Below are 17,506 nucleotides of genomic sequence, written 5' to 3'. Positions count from 1 at the left end.
CATCCACACACTTAGCTTTCAATGATCATCAAAATGGCCTTACAAATCTGCCTTTTTATTAAATGAATGCCTAAATTCAAGCTTATGAATATACTAATAACATACTATCTCTAACTGATTTCTATGCTGGAAGTGTCTCATAAAATTTTGTGAAAGGTGTACATACCTTTCTGCTACTTAACTACCCAATGTTCACTCTCTATATATGTATATACACACACATACACATACATACCTATAGATATATATATACATATCTGTATCTACATATTCTATACATACATATATCTATACAGACACATTACTAGTCAATCTTAAAGTCCAATGTCTTAATTTCCTAATGCATCATTTTAATAAATCTGTTACTACATATAACCCCTGTACCAGGTTCATTGTATTTGATATCTTATAAAGTAATATACCAATCAGTTCAAGAGAGACAAGTAGAACAGATAACTGTTCTCCCAAAGCTATTATTATTATAATAAAGTTTCCCAAATCTCTATACTTCTTAGTGCAGGATAGGAAGAAAATGCAAAACTTTCCTGAGCTATCATGTTTACTGAGTACCTAACGCGACAAACGGTTTGCTTTAGAGGAAACAAGAAATTTCCCTTGCTGTAACTGAGTAAAAATAAACAGGAAAATTACCAGGTCCAACTACCAGCATAAATGATTTAACGAAACTATGCTTTAGAGACCTTACAATTGCTTTCCTGCTACTGAACTTCATCCTGATGAATATACAGTAATAAGCTGTGTTCTCAGTGTGAAGAACAAGGAGGAAAGAAACAAGGATGATGCCACTTGTTTACCGTGCATTAGCCAGTCAAAGAAAGTGCTTTTCATCAAAGAGAGAAACAGTTATGCTCCTTAGCACCCAAACCTGTTGCTCTTTTAAGCTCTCAGCTCCTTTTTGAGTAAGCTTCCACTTGGTGAGAGGAAAGGCTGCTGGCTTGAGGAGGGAAAGGATAGACTTCACAGACCAGTGATTGACTTAGAGCTGTGGCTTAGTCCAAGGGCGGGCCCCTCCCTACTTTTCAACATCACTGTGCACTGCCTGCAGGGAGGTGATTTCAGTAGAAAAAACTTCCCCTGAAACAAACTGAAGATTTCAGTTAGTCACAATGCTGCTGCATGCAGCTTAGTCATAAACAAGCTCCTTGGTCCTTAGCTTTCTTCCTGTAAAGGTTAGTCTAGAACAGCATTTCCAAAGCTCTATTCCTGAGAATGCTGGTCTCTAAAGGTTCTCCAAGAAACACAAAGCATTCAATGGAAAGCCTGCATTACATCTAACTCTTTGAAATGCACAATAGATTATTTTAAAACTTTGATAAAAGAAACCTGTCATCTTCCTATAACCTAAAAATATTCAAATTTGTTTTGAGTAAAAAGCTTTTTACATAAAAGGTATAAACCTAATGGAATTACTGTTTCATAAAACATAACTTGAGAAAACAAACCTAAAAGAACTCATAAGCTCTTCTGAAGTCATTTTAAATTATTTTTTTAATTAATCATACTAATCAGGTAGGCTTACTTTGGGCTCATGTGAAAAAAACAAAACAAAACAAAAAACTGTAATTAGAAGACTTTCTAGTAAATACATTTATTGGAATGAAAACTCACTATGGTATCCAAATCTTGAAAATTTTAAACTATGAACATAAGACAGAACACAGTTAAGGATCTCTAGATGATAAAACAAGTCATTTTAATGAAAACATAGTCTTACTAATTGCCTTCAATGGACCAAACATTCTCCTACAGACCTGTAGAGAAAACAGGATATGTGGTCAATATCCTCAAGGTTCTTACCTATTAAGTTTTAGAAGCAAAATGATTAGTATAATTTAAGATATGCAAAAGTGAGTGCTCTAAGAAAGGCATTATCACAAACAAGGCATAGTGGAGCCCAGAAGAGCCTAACACATCATTCCCAAGTAGATGACAAATTACTAAACTATTGAGGCACCTGGGTGGCTCAGTGGGATGATTGTCCAACTCTTGACTTCAGCTGGTCATGATCTCAGGCTTATAGGATTGATCCCTGCATACCAGGCCATATGCTCAGGGGGAGTCTGCTTGGGATTCACTGTCTCTTCCCTCTGCCTCCCCACCCTCACCCCCTGCTGATACTCTGTGTCTGTCTTTCTCTCAAATAAATAAATCTTTAAAAAAAATTACTAAACTATTATGTTGGGTTCCTTAGGCTTTTTTTTTTTTTTTTTTGGTTTATATGATTTTATATCAGGGTTACTTCTCCCCTGAAAGTTTCTACTTCTATTCCTCAATGGTAGTAGGTTTCAAAATTAGGAAATCTTTGGCATAAAAACAGTCAAGGAAATCTAAAAATGTGATTATTAAATAACTATCAGAAAGAGAAAAGAAGAAACCCATTCCATTAGATTGCTACACTTCTTTATCAACTAGCAAGTAACATCTAATTCAGTAGGGAACTCAGAACAGGTATACTCTCCAGTGGGGTTTAAGACTGGAAAACAACGTAACAATTCTATGGATGTAAAAACATCACTATGACCAAGATAAGAAGAGAGAAGAATCTTCTCAGTCAACAACCTTCTACTCACTCCCCCTTTCTGGCCATATATGCATAATCTTATTTTTAAAGTACCAAAACATAAGGCATTTTTTTTTAGTAGCTAAAATGTACTGCTATTTGAAGTATGCTCTAATTATTACCAACTTACATAAATATTATTTTAGAATATGAAATTCTAATCACTTGAAGAATGTTATGAAAAAATACCATGGTTCACACTAGATTAATTTTTAATGTAAACTCGTTACTAAGTTTATCCCTGAACAGTTCATATTATAAATGGCTTCAAACTGTTGGACTAGTGCCACAGACTTTTCATAATATGGTCATGCTAATGTTTCCTTAAGCAAAAAAAAAAAAAAAAAAAACTTTTGCCCTAAAATAGTTGCACATTTCACATATATTTGTTTTTTTTTTTTTTTTTTTTTTTTTTTTTCATTTCACATATATTTGGACGTAGGTTCAAAAGAAACATATATGTATAAAGAAACATATATGTATATCTATAGATATTTAAACACACACACATATGCTTAGGAGTTTTATTTAAAAATTACTTAAATCGACTAAACACATTCCTTAGCTTTATGAAACAACAATGACAAATGCTTATGCTGTGACCAAAGAGAATGATCCCGGTGGAATTAGTCCACTTTTCTTAGTTACAAACACATACAGTCCAGTATTCCCAAAGGCTACAAAACCCTGCTTCCACAGAGGCCTAGAGAGAAATGGAACTACTATAGTCACACGATGTAAAAATGTTTTTTGTTTTTTGTTTTGTTTTTGTTTTTGTTTTTAAAGGAGAAAAGCTGAAAAGAAGGAAGAGAGGGAGGGAGTATGGGAGAAAAAAAAGAAAGAAGAAAGAGAAGGGGGAAAGTAAGGGAGAAGCAGGAAGGGGGAAGCTGCAATGCTGGTAAGAATACTAAAGATCTTTCTTTTTCTTTCTTTCCTTCTTTTCTTCCTTTCTTTTTTTTTTCTTCCTTTCTTTTTTAAAAAAACTTTTCTACATCTGCCTCTCTGCATGGAAATGCTAGTTGCCTTACATCTGTGCTGTGTTAAAAAGCACAATAAAATTATACCATAACAAAGCTAGAAATGCTAATTCACCCACACAGAATTGTATAACTTCTCATGTACAATGCTATGCAGGAAAAATACTCTGTCCCAAGAGAAAAGAGGCCTTGGATTCTACATCTGGTTGTTTGAAGGGTAATAAACTACTAAAGAGAGTTGACCCCAAAAATCTCTGAAAATGAGATCTGGGTGAAAATCCAGAGAGGAATTTTCCACAGCCCTGCTGTTCAGTAAGAACTTACTAGCTAAGCAGACTCCACAAGGAAACAGAAGAGCATAAATGGAGAAAAATTTTAAAAAGAATTAGGGTAGTTCATGAGTAACAGGCAACATTTTTTTCAAGAGCTGGCTGGAAAAACCCCACTATTATCTCATCTCAGTCTCAGTCTCCTCTGCAGGACTAAAATAAATAAATATGCATTATTATACATCCTTCAATGATAAGCTTTACTATTACAAATCTTGTTCATTTAATATAGTAACATACCAGTGGGCTGAGAGTCCTATCTTTTGTTAAGAGAACAACTCAGCATGGTAGGCATCTTCTAATCTAAGGCATCAGCTAGAAAGTCAGAGTCTGAACATAGTTTTTAAGGTTAGTCTCACTAAATCTCCCCTACTGAATTTCTCCTTTAATTCTCTGCACTGCACTGGGGAATGGGGCCATTTCACCAGGTCAAACAGCAGTGGAGGGCAAGTCAGCTGGGAGGCCTATCAAGGCAAGGAAATGCATGAAGACTACTCAGATCACACTAGACTGGAATATACTTAAGCCTGTTTATTTTTTCCCTTTCTAATTTAGCATACATCTCTATGTAAGAGAAATAAGAGCTGTTATAAAGGGCATAAGGATGTGGAAAAAATTGGCAAGAAAGTAAAAAAGAAAGAAATTATTAACTTAATATGTCTCAGAGGCCTTACATACATGATCTCACTCAGCCCTCCAGGGTTTGTACAATTATCACGCTATCTCCAATTTGGAACCTGGGTTCTACAAGGTTAAGTGAGATTCGAAAGTCATAGCCAAAAGTTAAAAAGCTAAGATTCAAACCCAAGGCAGTCTGACTCCAAAGGTTACATGTTGTCTATTGAATCACAGTCATGTGTGTCCGAAGTGGTCAGTCAGAGGACCTGAACTATTGAGACATTTCTCTGGAATCTTATTATAGCTGGGGAACAGACACTGACTTCTTCAAGTTTTAATTTCTTCATCTGAAAAAGAATTAATCACTAAACTGCTTACTTTTATATAGTATTACCATGAGACTATTTAGTATGATCGCTGTTTAGATTCTACATGCCTAAATAAAGTGTTTTGGTTTTTCATTCTCCCCTGTTTTTCCCGAATGGGAGAAAAAAAAAAATCACAGGACACCAGTAGCATTTATAAGAAGCCAAGTTCATTACTCTGTTATTTTTAAAATAAAAGCTTTCCTGTTTAGAAAATATAATCACTCCTTTCAGTTCCAGTTTCATCCCTAAAAGCAAAGTATTAACTACAGAGAGGCAACACATCCTGTAGTAAGAAAGAGTTCCTGTGTTGATAACAGGAAGGATAAAAGGGAATTCTTAATTCTTACTTGCAGTTCTGATTATTACAAAATCAAGGTTTCTTAAAAACAAAAAACAAACAACAACAACAAAAAAAAACAGCTAAATACACAAATACCAGGTGTCTCATGCTCACCTGGCATAGTACTAGGAGTCTTATAGGAACAAGGATGGCTCTGTGGGAGCAGCAGTATATGCAGGCTAGTTTACGGATGGCCCTCATCCCACCTATTTAACAGGATGATCACATGTGCTGGTACTCAGGATAGGCCCAGTTTATGTAATTATTAATAGTGCCCCTTTTAACCCAGAAAAATATTTGAGTATACATACAATAAATCTATGGCAATCCTATTAAAATTATAAATCATCTTCTTCTTTAATATAACCTTAACCTGTGACCAAGAACAGCACAATTGGTTTCAAAGAAGGTAGATGCAGAATCAATACACAATGAAAAGGAATTGTTTGTAAGATATGCTAAAAGTCCAACACAAAGGCAAATTCAAGTTAGTTAACTGCAAATTCAAGTCTTCTTACCAACAAACCACTATTGATACTTTTAGTCATTTTCAGCTTTAAAAACAATACAATTTTAAAATATCCACAGAATCCAAAAGATTAGTTCTTTGAGGCAGAACTCATAGAAGAGTGAAGCCAGAAGCAACGAAGAGTGAGAGCAACAGCAGCTTGTGACCTCCCACAATGACATGTACTGACTCCCGTTCAGCCTACGCTCAGGTCTGTGCTTTCCCTCTCAAGATCACAGGAATACAGCCTGTACTGGGTCAAAGAGTGTCTCCTAAAAATTCATTTCTACCACGAACCCCAGAAAAGGACTTTATTCAAAAATAAGGTCTTCACAGATGTCATTAGTTAAGATCATGCTAGACTACGGTGGGTCCCAGAACCAATCAGTGGTTTCCTTATAAGAAAACAAGAGGACACAAAGATACAGCAAAGAAGGCCATGTGACAATAGAGGCAGAGGCTGTAGGGACGCAGTGACATGCCAAGGAATGCCAGACTGTCAGGAGCCACTAGAAGCTTGGAAGGGGCAAAGCATCATCTTTTCCAGAGGCAGCAAAGCCCCACAAAAACTTTGGTTCAGATTTCTGGCCTCCAGAACTGAGAGAATACATTCCCACTGTCTTTTTTTTTTTTTTTCAGTAGCAATAGCAATTTTTTTTTGAATTTTTATTTTATTTTTTTAATAATAAATTTATTTTTTATTGGTGTTCAATTTGCCAACATACAGAATAACACCCAGTGCTCATCCCGTCAAGTGCCCCCCTCAGTGCCCACCACCCAGTCACCCCCATCCCCCACCCTCCTCCCCTTCCACCACTCCTAGTTCATTTCCCAGAGTTAGGGAGTCTCTCATGTTCTGTCTCCCTTTCTGACATTTTCTACCCATTTCTTCTCCCTTCCCCTCTATTCCCTTTCATTATTATTTATATTCCCCAAATGAATGAGACCATATAATGTTTGTCCTCCAATTGACTTATTTCACTCAGCATAATACCCTCCAGTTCCATCCACCTCGAAGCAAATGGCGGGTATTTGTCGTTTCTAATGGCTGAGGAATATTCCATTGTATACATAGACCACAGCTTCTTTATCCATTCATCTTTCGATGGACACCGAGGCTCCTTCCACAGTTTGGCTATTGTGGACATTGCTGCTAGAAACATCAGGGTGCAGGTGTCCCAGCGTTTCATTGCAACTGTATCTTTGGCATTCCCACTGTCTTAAGCCAACAAGTTTAGGGTCATTTGTTAAAGCAGTCCTAGGAGACTAATTCACATGTTACATTCAATTATCGTTATCTTTTAAGATTTCACTTATTAGGTTATCAAGGGGCAATAAACAGTGGTCTATGGAAGGCAACACTCAGACTACGCACCCCAAAGACAAGAGCTCACCTGCCCACCTGGCAACCCTACCCTGAGCCTATGAATACTGAAAGCAGTCCCTCCTCTGCTAGGGTAGAGGGGCATTATCTAAGTTGTACCTCATCCTTCTTCTCCTGAATGCGTCGTCTTTCTGCTTCAATAGCCAGCTTCTCCTGGATTTCCTGAGCAATTTCACAGTCTTGTTGTTCACTAAAAGAAAGAAAGAAAGAAAGAAAGAAAGAAAGAAAGAAAGAAAGAAAGAAAGAAAGAAAGAAAGACAGACACTATGAATAAAGAAAATAAGAAATGATTTTTCCTAAAAATAACACAATTTACTGAATACTCACTATAAGCCCCTGTACGTTTTTCTATCATTTAATCCTCACAATAGTGATGTAAAGAGTTTGATACTGTTACATCTTACAGAAAAAAAAAAAAAAAAAAAAAAAAAAAAGCTGGGGCTGAGTAGTCAAACCACTTCCCTAAGATCACAGAGAAAATAAGCGCCAGAACCAGATTCTGATCCCCAGACACTACAATGGAAAGTCCCATGCTTTTTCTGCACTCCTGAATCACCTCACCATACTGGGGCCACTCTACAGAGAGGCATGTTTTCTCAAGATTCTGCAGAGGAAACATACACTCTGAGATTAATGTCCACAAATACCCAAATAAAGATAGGGAGTACACAGAAAAAATTGGGGGAGAGCTCACTAAATATCACCGGAATCACTTCGAGGTGGTATGACTTTAAAATGATTGGATGTATTTTTCAGTTTCACTAATACTTAAAATACTCCCCAGCTTCAATTCACAATAGACACCTCCTGGCTGATGCCAGTTTTCTTCATACTCAAGCCCCTAAGAAAACCAAATGTTGTAATACTGTAGCTAGCATAGTTTGTTTGGGCATTCATGCATTCAACAAAGATTTAAATAGCACCTGCTGTGGTCCAGGCACTATGCTCCTCACTGAGGAAGCAAACATGAGTAAATCTTCACTCTGCACTCAGAAGCTCACAATACTTTTTTGGTGAAAAAAACAAGAGAATGATTTTGGTGGGAGAAACAGATCCTTTAAAACAGAACCTCTAAAACAGCAGTTCAAACAAAAAATAGGGTTTGGATCTCTCAGAGATGGTTACAAGTCCATATGTCTTCTGGATTCAGGTTTCAAGAAAAGTCATTGGGAAGCCTAAATCTCCAGAATGTGATAGTTCTGGAGAGCCAATTTTTACACAAAACTGTTAACTAGGAATGAAGACCACAGACAGGTTTAGAGCTTACTATTTAAAAAGATGCTGGAATAAAATCATAATTGTGATTTATAGATGCAGTTTGTTTCCTAAACAAATAAATCCTCTCATTCTCCCCCTGCCAAGTGAACTTTAAATACTCAGTAGGGGCATGTGGGTGGCACGTCAGTTAAGCACTGACTCCTGATCTCAGCTCAGGTCTTGATCTCAAGATCCCAAGTTCAAGCCCTGCATTGGGCTCCATGCTGGGTGTGGAATCCACTTAAAAAAAATACTCAGTGAATCTCAGTCTTGGTTATATGTTCCATATTTAACAAACAGCATTTTGTAATTTAAAAGTGTTGTAGAGAGCAATAATCCTAACTTCAATTGAGGAATTAAAATCCATATATTCTATTCTGACAAAACTGAGAGGAAAGAATTATTTTAATTTGTATGGAAATGGGTCACTTTTAACATGCTTGGAAATAGGTAGGTGTTGGTGGAAGATGTGACACACACACAGGTGTGTACACATGTGTTATGCACACACAAGACAGAAAAGAAGGAAAAGAAAGTAAGACAGCACAGGGAAGGGATGGCAAGATTCCGTTAGAATCAGTAGGAAAACCACTGGAGAAGGTGGCTGCAGATGTGATGTCTGGTTCTGCCACTGACAGCCAGTGAGCTGCATCCTCTTGTGTCAATTTAACAGCTATAAAAGTATTTGCACTTAACGACTTCATTTAATAGGTCTAACATTTTAGGACTCTTATCCACTCAAGCCAAAGTACTGAAAAGAAAAAAATAACTACTCAGAATAGGTTTTATTATATAACCTCTTTTCATTTACTCACTTCTAATAATTAAGAATCATACACAAAATCATGGTCTTAGTTTTCAAGTATGCCTCTATTTGCATCTCCCAAATTCATGTAGAATCTACACAGGACTTAGCAATTGTTAATTAAATGCAGATGATAACAGATGGGAAGAAAGCAGAAGTTCGGTAGAGAAGGCAAATCCAAATGAAATGTTAAAGATCACAACTGACATAGATGTATCTCCTCGTATAGAAAATAGCCAAACCATGGAAAGAGCCTAGATGTCCATCAACAGATGAATGAATAAAGCAGATGTGGTATATATTTATAATGGAATATTACTCAGTCATCAGAAAGAATGAAATCTTGCCATTTGCAACAACTTGGATGGAACTAGAAGATTTTATACTAAGCCAAAGAAGTCAGGGAAAGACAAATACCATATGATTTCACTCACATGCAGAATTTAAGGAACAAAATAGATGAACGTAGGATAAGGAAGGAAAAATAAAACCATAAAAACAGGGAGGGAAACAAACTGTAAGAGATTCTTAACTACAGAGAACAAAATGTGGGTTACAGGGTGGGGGAGGTGGGTGGGAGGGAGCATGGGGGATGGTTGGTGGGCATTAAGGAGTACACTTGATGGAATGGGCACTAGGTATTACATGCAACTAAATGATTCACTAAATTCTACCCCTAAAACTAATAATAATACATTGTATTTTAACTAAAATGAACTTCCATAAAAATGTTTTTAAAAAATAACAAACAAAAAAAAAGAAAGAAAGAATTGAGGTTTAAGCTAAGCTTAATTACTTCAAATCATATTGCCATGAAGGACCAGATTTAATTCATTCAGCCAATTATACAGAATCCAGAGGAAGCAAAATCAAGTGATAAAGAAGTAGTCAACAACTGGCAAATCTGATGCTGGACAGGGGCCCCAGGATGCAGATTGAGTGGGAGGTTCCAGTTCATTAATATTTACAGCATTTCACCCATCCAGTGATGTGCAACTGTCAAAATTACCAGAGTGTGAAAATCATGAAACTTCCTTATTTCAGTTAGGACTATCTGCCAAACCCTGAAGTCCCAGGCAGAAATATAATACCTGGCTCTCTTCTAATTTAAGACCTATAATCCATCACTCCCTGAATCTTCATTTATATTTAGTGTTTTATTTTTATCTCAAGAATCTCTGAATAATCTCATTATGCTATCATTACCCTAATTCAGGATCTTAAACCTCTACACCAGCCTGAGAACTGCCTTTCATAGCAAAGCACTGTGGATCATATGAAGAATAGTTGAGAACTCTAGAATATTTTTCTAGCTCTGGCTCTGATCTTCACCTGGTTGTGACCCCGAACCTCTCTACACATCTCAAATCTCTTCTGAAAGATTTATTTATTTATTTGAGAGAGAGAGAGAGAGAGAGAGAGCAGGGAGGAGGTACACAGGGAGAAAGAGTCCCAAGCAGACTCTGCCCTAAACACGGAGCCCAGTGCAGGGCTTAATCTCATGACCCTGAGATCATGACCTAAGCTGAAAACAAGAGGTGGTCGCTCAACCAACTGAGCCACCCAGATATCCCTCAAATCTCTCTCTTTAAACTCCATTTCTATTACCCTCAAATCAAACCTTGTCGTCTCTTCATTTGACCATTGCTCAATAGCGGCCTTCACAATCCTCCACCTACCCAGTCCACAAACTAGGCCCCAAAATGAAAACCCCAACAGGTTCTCTGTTGTTTCTAATATAAAATCTGCAAAATCTAAATTCCTAAAAACATAATTTATGTAACGTTTCGGTCCAGGTTTTGACTACTTTTCCAGCCTCATCCCCTACCCATGCCCTTAATCACACCCTGTAGTCCAGCAAGACTGAACATCGTGTAGGTACCATGAGATTCCAAGCTCTTTTACCTCTTACCTTCCCTATTACCTCCTCTGGCGAGAATGGTTTTCCCCAGCTAGGACTACACATTTCTAATTAACCATCAAGGTTCAGATTAACTGTATCTTTGTTGGGATGGTTTTCCCAGTCTCCTCTCTTCATAGGAATGAACTGTATTCTTCAATTTCCTGTGGCTTGTGAGATTATCTGGAGATTTATAATGCTCAGAGCTTTATTCTGAGGCTCTTAAGGGCAATGGCTATATTTTACTCCTATCTCTGGTCTCTAGTGCCTTTCATGGTGACAGGTATAGCAAAAGTCAGTGACAGCGTTTTTTCCAAAATAAGGAAGATGAACAAAATGATAACTAAAGTTCTCTCTATGAATAATAAAACAGAAGGATAAACCCTTCCTCAAAGACAGCACAAATAATAGGTTTTCCTGTTTCTCTGAACAAGAATGACATTAAATTGAGGGGTGCCTTCACTTCTTCCTTTGCCCTTTCCTCCTTAAAACAATACCTTGTGGTAAAATCCATCATTGAGATTTAAGGATGGGGGCCACTCTCAATTAAGAAATGCACCCTGTGAGCTTTTAAAGCATTGGAAAAGAACAAGTCATTGTGCTGGAAGAGACCTTACATGTGATCTTTCCATTTACCTAACTATTAAAGGAGGAGACTAAGAAAGAACTTTTGTCACATGCTGGAGTTATAAAGATAACTGAGGGTGTAATTTAAAGCATTCCAGGGCAGCCCGAGTGGCTCAGTGGTTTAGCACAACCTTCAGCCCACGGTGTGATCCTGGAGACCCAGGATCGAGTCCTGGAGACCCGAGATCAAGTCCCACATCAGGCTCCCTGCATGGAGCCTGCTTCTCCCTCTGCCTGTGTCTCTGCCCCTCTCTCTCTCTCTCTCTCTCTCTCTCTGTGTGTCTCTCATGAATAAATAAATAAAATCTTAAAAAAAAAAAAAAGCATTCCAGAAGATTCTATCTCTCCCTGAAAAGCAAGAGGTTCAAGGAAAATAATAGCAGCAAACACCCCCAGGAAAGAACTGTAGGAAAGAGTACCCCTAGAAAAGAGTAAAGAAATCCAAAACAACTCAGAAAGTTCTTTGATATCCACTATTTCCCTGGATTCCTCCCAAACCACCTACAAGGCAAAGGGACAGAGATTATTTTCCACATGCTACAGGGAAGAAATATAGACTCAGAGAGATGGACCAAATGGCTCACAGTCCTAAAGTTAAAAGTGCTGAGTTCATATTAGAATCCACATGTCCCAAAACCTAGAAAGTGTTCCAACAACAGAGAAAAATTTTCAAATCAAAGAAAACTATAGGATAGCCACTACAGGATTTATAATTGAATAGTGAAAGGCAGGAGAGGGACAGACACGGAGTCTCTTCCCTGCCCTGCTGCTCCACAGAGAAAATCAGTCCCAGCGTGAGTCCCTCCCACCCCCAAATCCTCACAGGTCTTTGTAGCGCTTCTGGAGCTGAGCCTGAGCTTTCAGGTCTTCCTCCTGAAGCTGCTTAGCCACCTGGAGATCATGTTGGACCAAACGGTTCCGTTGAATGTTCGATGCCAAATGATGCTCAACTGGACAGAAATATTGAAGACAGGAATAACAATGTTTCAGTTTTTGGCTTATTAATAGTATGCCTCAGAATAACTTAAGAAGAGCTTTTCCCTTAAAAAGAGCCTCACACCTATGACTTCATTTTATGCTCTCAATAATGCTATATAACAGGCAACTTCTTTGTATCTTTCCATTAAGTAAAATGAGGATCAGAAAGGTTAAGTAATTTGCTCCTGGTCACATGGCAAAATAGTGGTAGTGCCAGGACTTCCACACAAATGCTCTAAGGCCACGGCTCCTCTGCTCCACCAGTTGTCACTCTATTTATAAATTACATTTTTCAATACTTAATGTTTATATTGACATGTGAATTAATGATTCTTAAATTACATATTCACAAATATGTACTTTTATGTAACAAATACAACTTTAGCTGGATTTAGCTTCCATGATTACATATATAAATACTATGAAGACTCCACAATCCAGATACTGCCAATGCCTTGGAAAGATGTTCAAGCCCCTCTTCTAGGGGAAGGGATAGATGCCAGATAGTGTCTCCTTCCTATAACACTAAGGCAAGAGAAAAAGTTCAAGTCCCCCTTCTCCTTCCATACACCCAACAGTCTCCTAATCCCTGGCAGCTGTCATACTTCAAAATACCCAGAATTTCATCCCCCACCCAGGTGACATTTGCCTAGATAAATCCCCCAGGATAGATGGACAGTGTAGGCCTGGTGACTCTGTTCCTGGCTGTCTCACCCTAAGAAACCTGCCTCAAGCTACCACTAAAAAAGAAAACAGAAGAAACATAATGAGGGCCATTACTCACTCTCTTGTTCCTGTAGGCTGTGGGCCAGGGTGTGGTCCTCTAAAACAGCAAAATCTCGGCACACTGCAAAGGATGAGGGAAGAGAAGAAGACAAGAAGGCTCATTGGTAATATTTTATAGTTTTTTAAAAAAGAATTGTGTTTACTTCAAAAATCAATTCTAATATTATAAGATAACATGCAATGTAAAATAGTGACTAGTTAGTATAAAGTCTTCAATCATAAAAATCCACATAGTACGTGCTTAGTGCCAAGCACAGGGTGTCACAAAATAATGGTTAGCTCTTATTCCTGGCCTACCTATACTAACCACAGAATCAGAACTCAGAGGTCCAGAAATTCTAGTCCGCTAAGAGAGAGCAAGTGCTACTGCCATAATACAAGAGACAAGAACATTCTGCATACTGCAGATGAGAGAAAGTGGAGTCCTCGCATATCAGAGGAGTTAAGAGAAATCTATCTAGCCTTTTCCTCAGTTATCTGGGTGGAGGGGATCCTCTCTCAGAGACTGACAGCTATCTTGGTATCTCTAAAGAAAAACATACATTTATTAGTCCCTCAGGTAGGGGCAGATCTCTTTGTCAAGGATAATCACATTCTTTAATGGGTCCACACCCTCAGACATGAGTTAGAACTGGCTCCTTACATGTCCCTAAATGTAGAGCTTCCTAAAATGAATCTGTACACCAAAAGAAAATGGGAACCTTAGAGGATCCAGGAATCCGTCCCTAATGTTGCCTCAATTTGGAGATCGGGGCAGGAGCATTTAGTGGCCTTTTTAGAAGCAAATGGGAAAAGATGGTCTCCAAGGTCTGTTCTACCCTAAACAGCAATTTAAACTCCTGTTTCTTAAAACAAACATATACATAAAATAATACTTATGAAGGATTCTTATTATGACATGTGCTTTTTTACTTGTTTGAAGGACATGTAGTTTAGACGGTAACTTCTTGCTCTATTCCCAACATGTAACTCACATTAAAAAGGAAAAGTCCTCAAAGCCATAAACTAGTACTAGGGATTTATCTAGGATTCCAGAAACTATACCATAGCATTAGCAGAGGTTATAGATTTCTTTCCGCAGCTTTGGATTTGCCTATGAGGACGTTTACCTAAAATGGAATTTAAAAAAACCACACACACATTTTTGCTATTTTTAGCACTTACATATGCTAACATATACACTCATGTAGCCCTGTCCCTGAGAAATAATGCCATAAAAAAAGTAGGTAGATCTTGGACAATAGGTTGCTCCAAAATGGTTTTACAAATCATTTCTGCCTAAGAACCGCTTAAACTATATATGACCTGCTTACCCTTGTTCAAATGCAACTGTGAAACTAGTAATTCCAGTAAAAAGTCCTGTGCTTTGACATCAGATATATTCTCAGCAAGTTGTAACAACTGTGTCCCTGATCCTAGTTACCCTGTATTTCAGAGAATGAAAGTGCTTTCAAAATGACCTGGTGAACCCTTTCAATTAACAGGTGAGGAAAGTGAGGGCTGTAAGGAACAAAGGCTATTATTAAGGCCAAATGGAGTCTGTTGGTGACAAGGCTAGAAGTCAGTGTCCCAGCCAGTAAGGGCTCTTTCCTTCCCTGAAACCATGACAGCCCTCCTGGACTTCAGGCAAACCATGAGGTTGGAACAGACTGAAAGGAGATATTCGATATTGATCAACATGCATTCCCTAAAATGCTTAGCTAATTAATATTAATTGATTAAATGGCTAAAACATGTATGAATTTAGTTCACAGAAAACAAATATTCAGAATGAATTAGCCAAAATGAATATAATCAAATCTTGTTCAAAAGAATGCTATCTTAATATGTTGCCTTATTATTTGAAGTGCTTTTATTTTACTGCAAAAGCTTATGTGTGTATACTAAAGTCAGTATTAAACTTAATTAAGATTAGATTAATTGTTGAGATGATTATTTTTCAAATCATGGATGACAACCTGTTATTAGGTCAAATCAATTTACTAAGACTAGAACAAGTATTTAAAAATTAATAGATTAAAAAAAATGAATAGAAAAAAGTATAGCATACACAGTGGAGGAAATTATGGTATGGAGAAACTTTTTCAGTTTTACACACACACACACACACACACACCTACACACATAAGTATATATGGTATGTAGTAGCTCACAATGTAAAACATACTTCATCCTGTATATTATACTCACAAAAAAAGCCACTTCACTTTATGTTATCAGAGCAAAAAATTATGCCAAACAATATATTTTATATATATTTTAATGTCATGCTGAATAAAATAAAAAATTATAAAATCGTTGCAATTTTCCATGTGCATACCCATGTGAAGAACTTCAATAATTTTTTTTTTGCTTTAGTCAGTGCAACATTAAAAATATTATGTTTATGGACTTAAACACTTGTAATAAAAATATGTTTTTAATACACAGCACTGACACAAACTGAATTAGAATCGTGCTCATCTGTAGAGAGAAGCAAAGGGCAGGAGTGTCTTTGCTATATCAGGTGTTCTCTTGTTTTAGGAACAAAATAGAGAAGACTACTGCAAATAAGGCAAATATTAACATCTATTAAATCTATTAGGTTCTTACATTTTGTATTTCTTCTGCTTTTTGTAATTTTTATATTGCATTTTAAATTCTACAATTAAATACAAACATTTTTAAAATCCACATCTTTAATTCCATCAGTAGCATATATTGCTAAATCATAAACATGAAGACACATTTGACATAACAGGTACATGGAGTTTATGAATCGCTAGTTACCATAACAATGACTCTTCTCAATGATTTCTTACTATTTAAACAAGAACAAAGTACATTCAATTATCATGATTTGATCCTAAATCTTACAGCATATAGGGGTGAGGGCTTGAGCTAGCAGAGAATCTAGAAGCTCTTCAAGGACTAGAAGGAAGTGCACACACTCATACATGGAATTATACTGTCAATACGCTGATTTAGCACTTCAGAGCTTAATAAGAACTTTCAAATAGATAATCTCACTTATACCAAGTATTATGTGTTTAATCCAGTTTCTTCTGCATCCACTCTAGTTCCCTTCAAGATATATCTTTGCATCGTGACTCTACTACTAGCTGGAAAAAAATCACACATTCAGCCACCTTTTAAATCAGTATCCAGGCTGGGAATTACAGAAATACTTCACAGCCAGGCCAAGTTCAGAGCCTAGATAGTTGTTCCTTCCCTAATCTACTCTACTTTGAAGTAAACAGTATAAACACTACTGAGGATAAACAGCATAAACTCATCTCACCATCTTTCCCTGCAAGCACATTTAAGATGTATCATTGGACCTTGAGTTCTTACCTTCCCACGTCTCAAACTTTCTCCCTCCTATGTTCACTTTCACTCATCCGAATTTCAGGCTGATGTTGATATTAAGGCAACACCAACACTCTCCTTCATTCTCATTCAAACTTCAATGGTCCTGTAATCTCCAACCTCAAACATTTTCCCCACAATTAGGGCATGGTAGCTAAGTCTCTTTTGAAAACTAATAACCATGCAACTCTGCCTCATTGCTTTTGAAGAACATCAACAGAAAGAAACACACTTTATCATTCAGCTCAAATACACAGCTGCCTCCCCAACCAGTTGCAAACTCTTCAGGAGAAGGACCCTATTGGACTAATCTCTGCACCTTCCACACAGTTAGCACTGGGCGTAGCATATAGTAAGACTCCAAGAGATATTAATGGAAAAAATGAAGAAACACTGATCAACAAAGTCAAAACACAGTAAAAATTCCATTGACAAGAGAAGAAAACAATTTTATGAACAGAATTGAGCTCTTTTGTTATGACAGCAACACAGAGGCTTACAAAATTTTCAAATATTTAAATAAAAACTAGAAATCTTCCTCATTCCCATTAAATGAAATATAGTTTTAGTGATTCTTTTTAATCCAGATATATACATATAGGGATATAGTGAATTAGTTTGCATTGAGCCAAACAAATTTCAGAAATAAGAAGTGGGATTTATATATACATATAACACACACACACACACACACTCCCCC

At 37.1% G+C, this 17,506-nt stretch overlaps 1 protein-coding gene across 4 annotated transcripts in view; it reads right to left on the bottom strand.

Moving 5' to 3' along the window:
* The window catches only part of CCDC50 (coiled-coil domain containing 50), a 74,202-nt gene that overhangs the window by 31,351 nt on the left and 25,345 nt on the right, over positions 1-17,506 (bottom strand). For all 4 annotated transcript variants that reach the window (XM_049105867.1, XM_025425365.3, XM_049105865.1 and 1 more), the window contains 3 exons: positions 13,457-13,519; positions 12,518-12,644; positions 7,205-7,295 (listed from right to left, as the gene is read on the bottom strand). In XM_049105867.1, coding sequence (XP_048961824.1) covers positions 7,205-7,295; positions 12,518-12,644; positions 13,457-13,519 — 281 coding nt within the window. The remainder of the gene's footprint in view (positions 1-7,204; positions 7,296-12,517; positions 12,645-13,456; positions 13,520-17,506) is intronic.

Source organism: Canis lupus, chromosome 34 (assembly GCF_003254725.2).
Source record: "Canis lupus dingo isolate Sandy chromosome 34, ASM325472v2, whole genome shotgun sequence".
NCBI lineage: Eukaryota > Metazoa > Chordata > Mammalia > Carnivora > Canidae > Canis > Canis lupus.
Note: the sequence above shows the minus strand (reverse complement) of the source record. Positions and strands in the feature narration are given on the sequence as shown.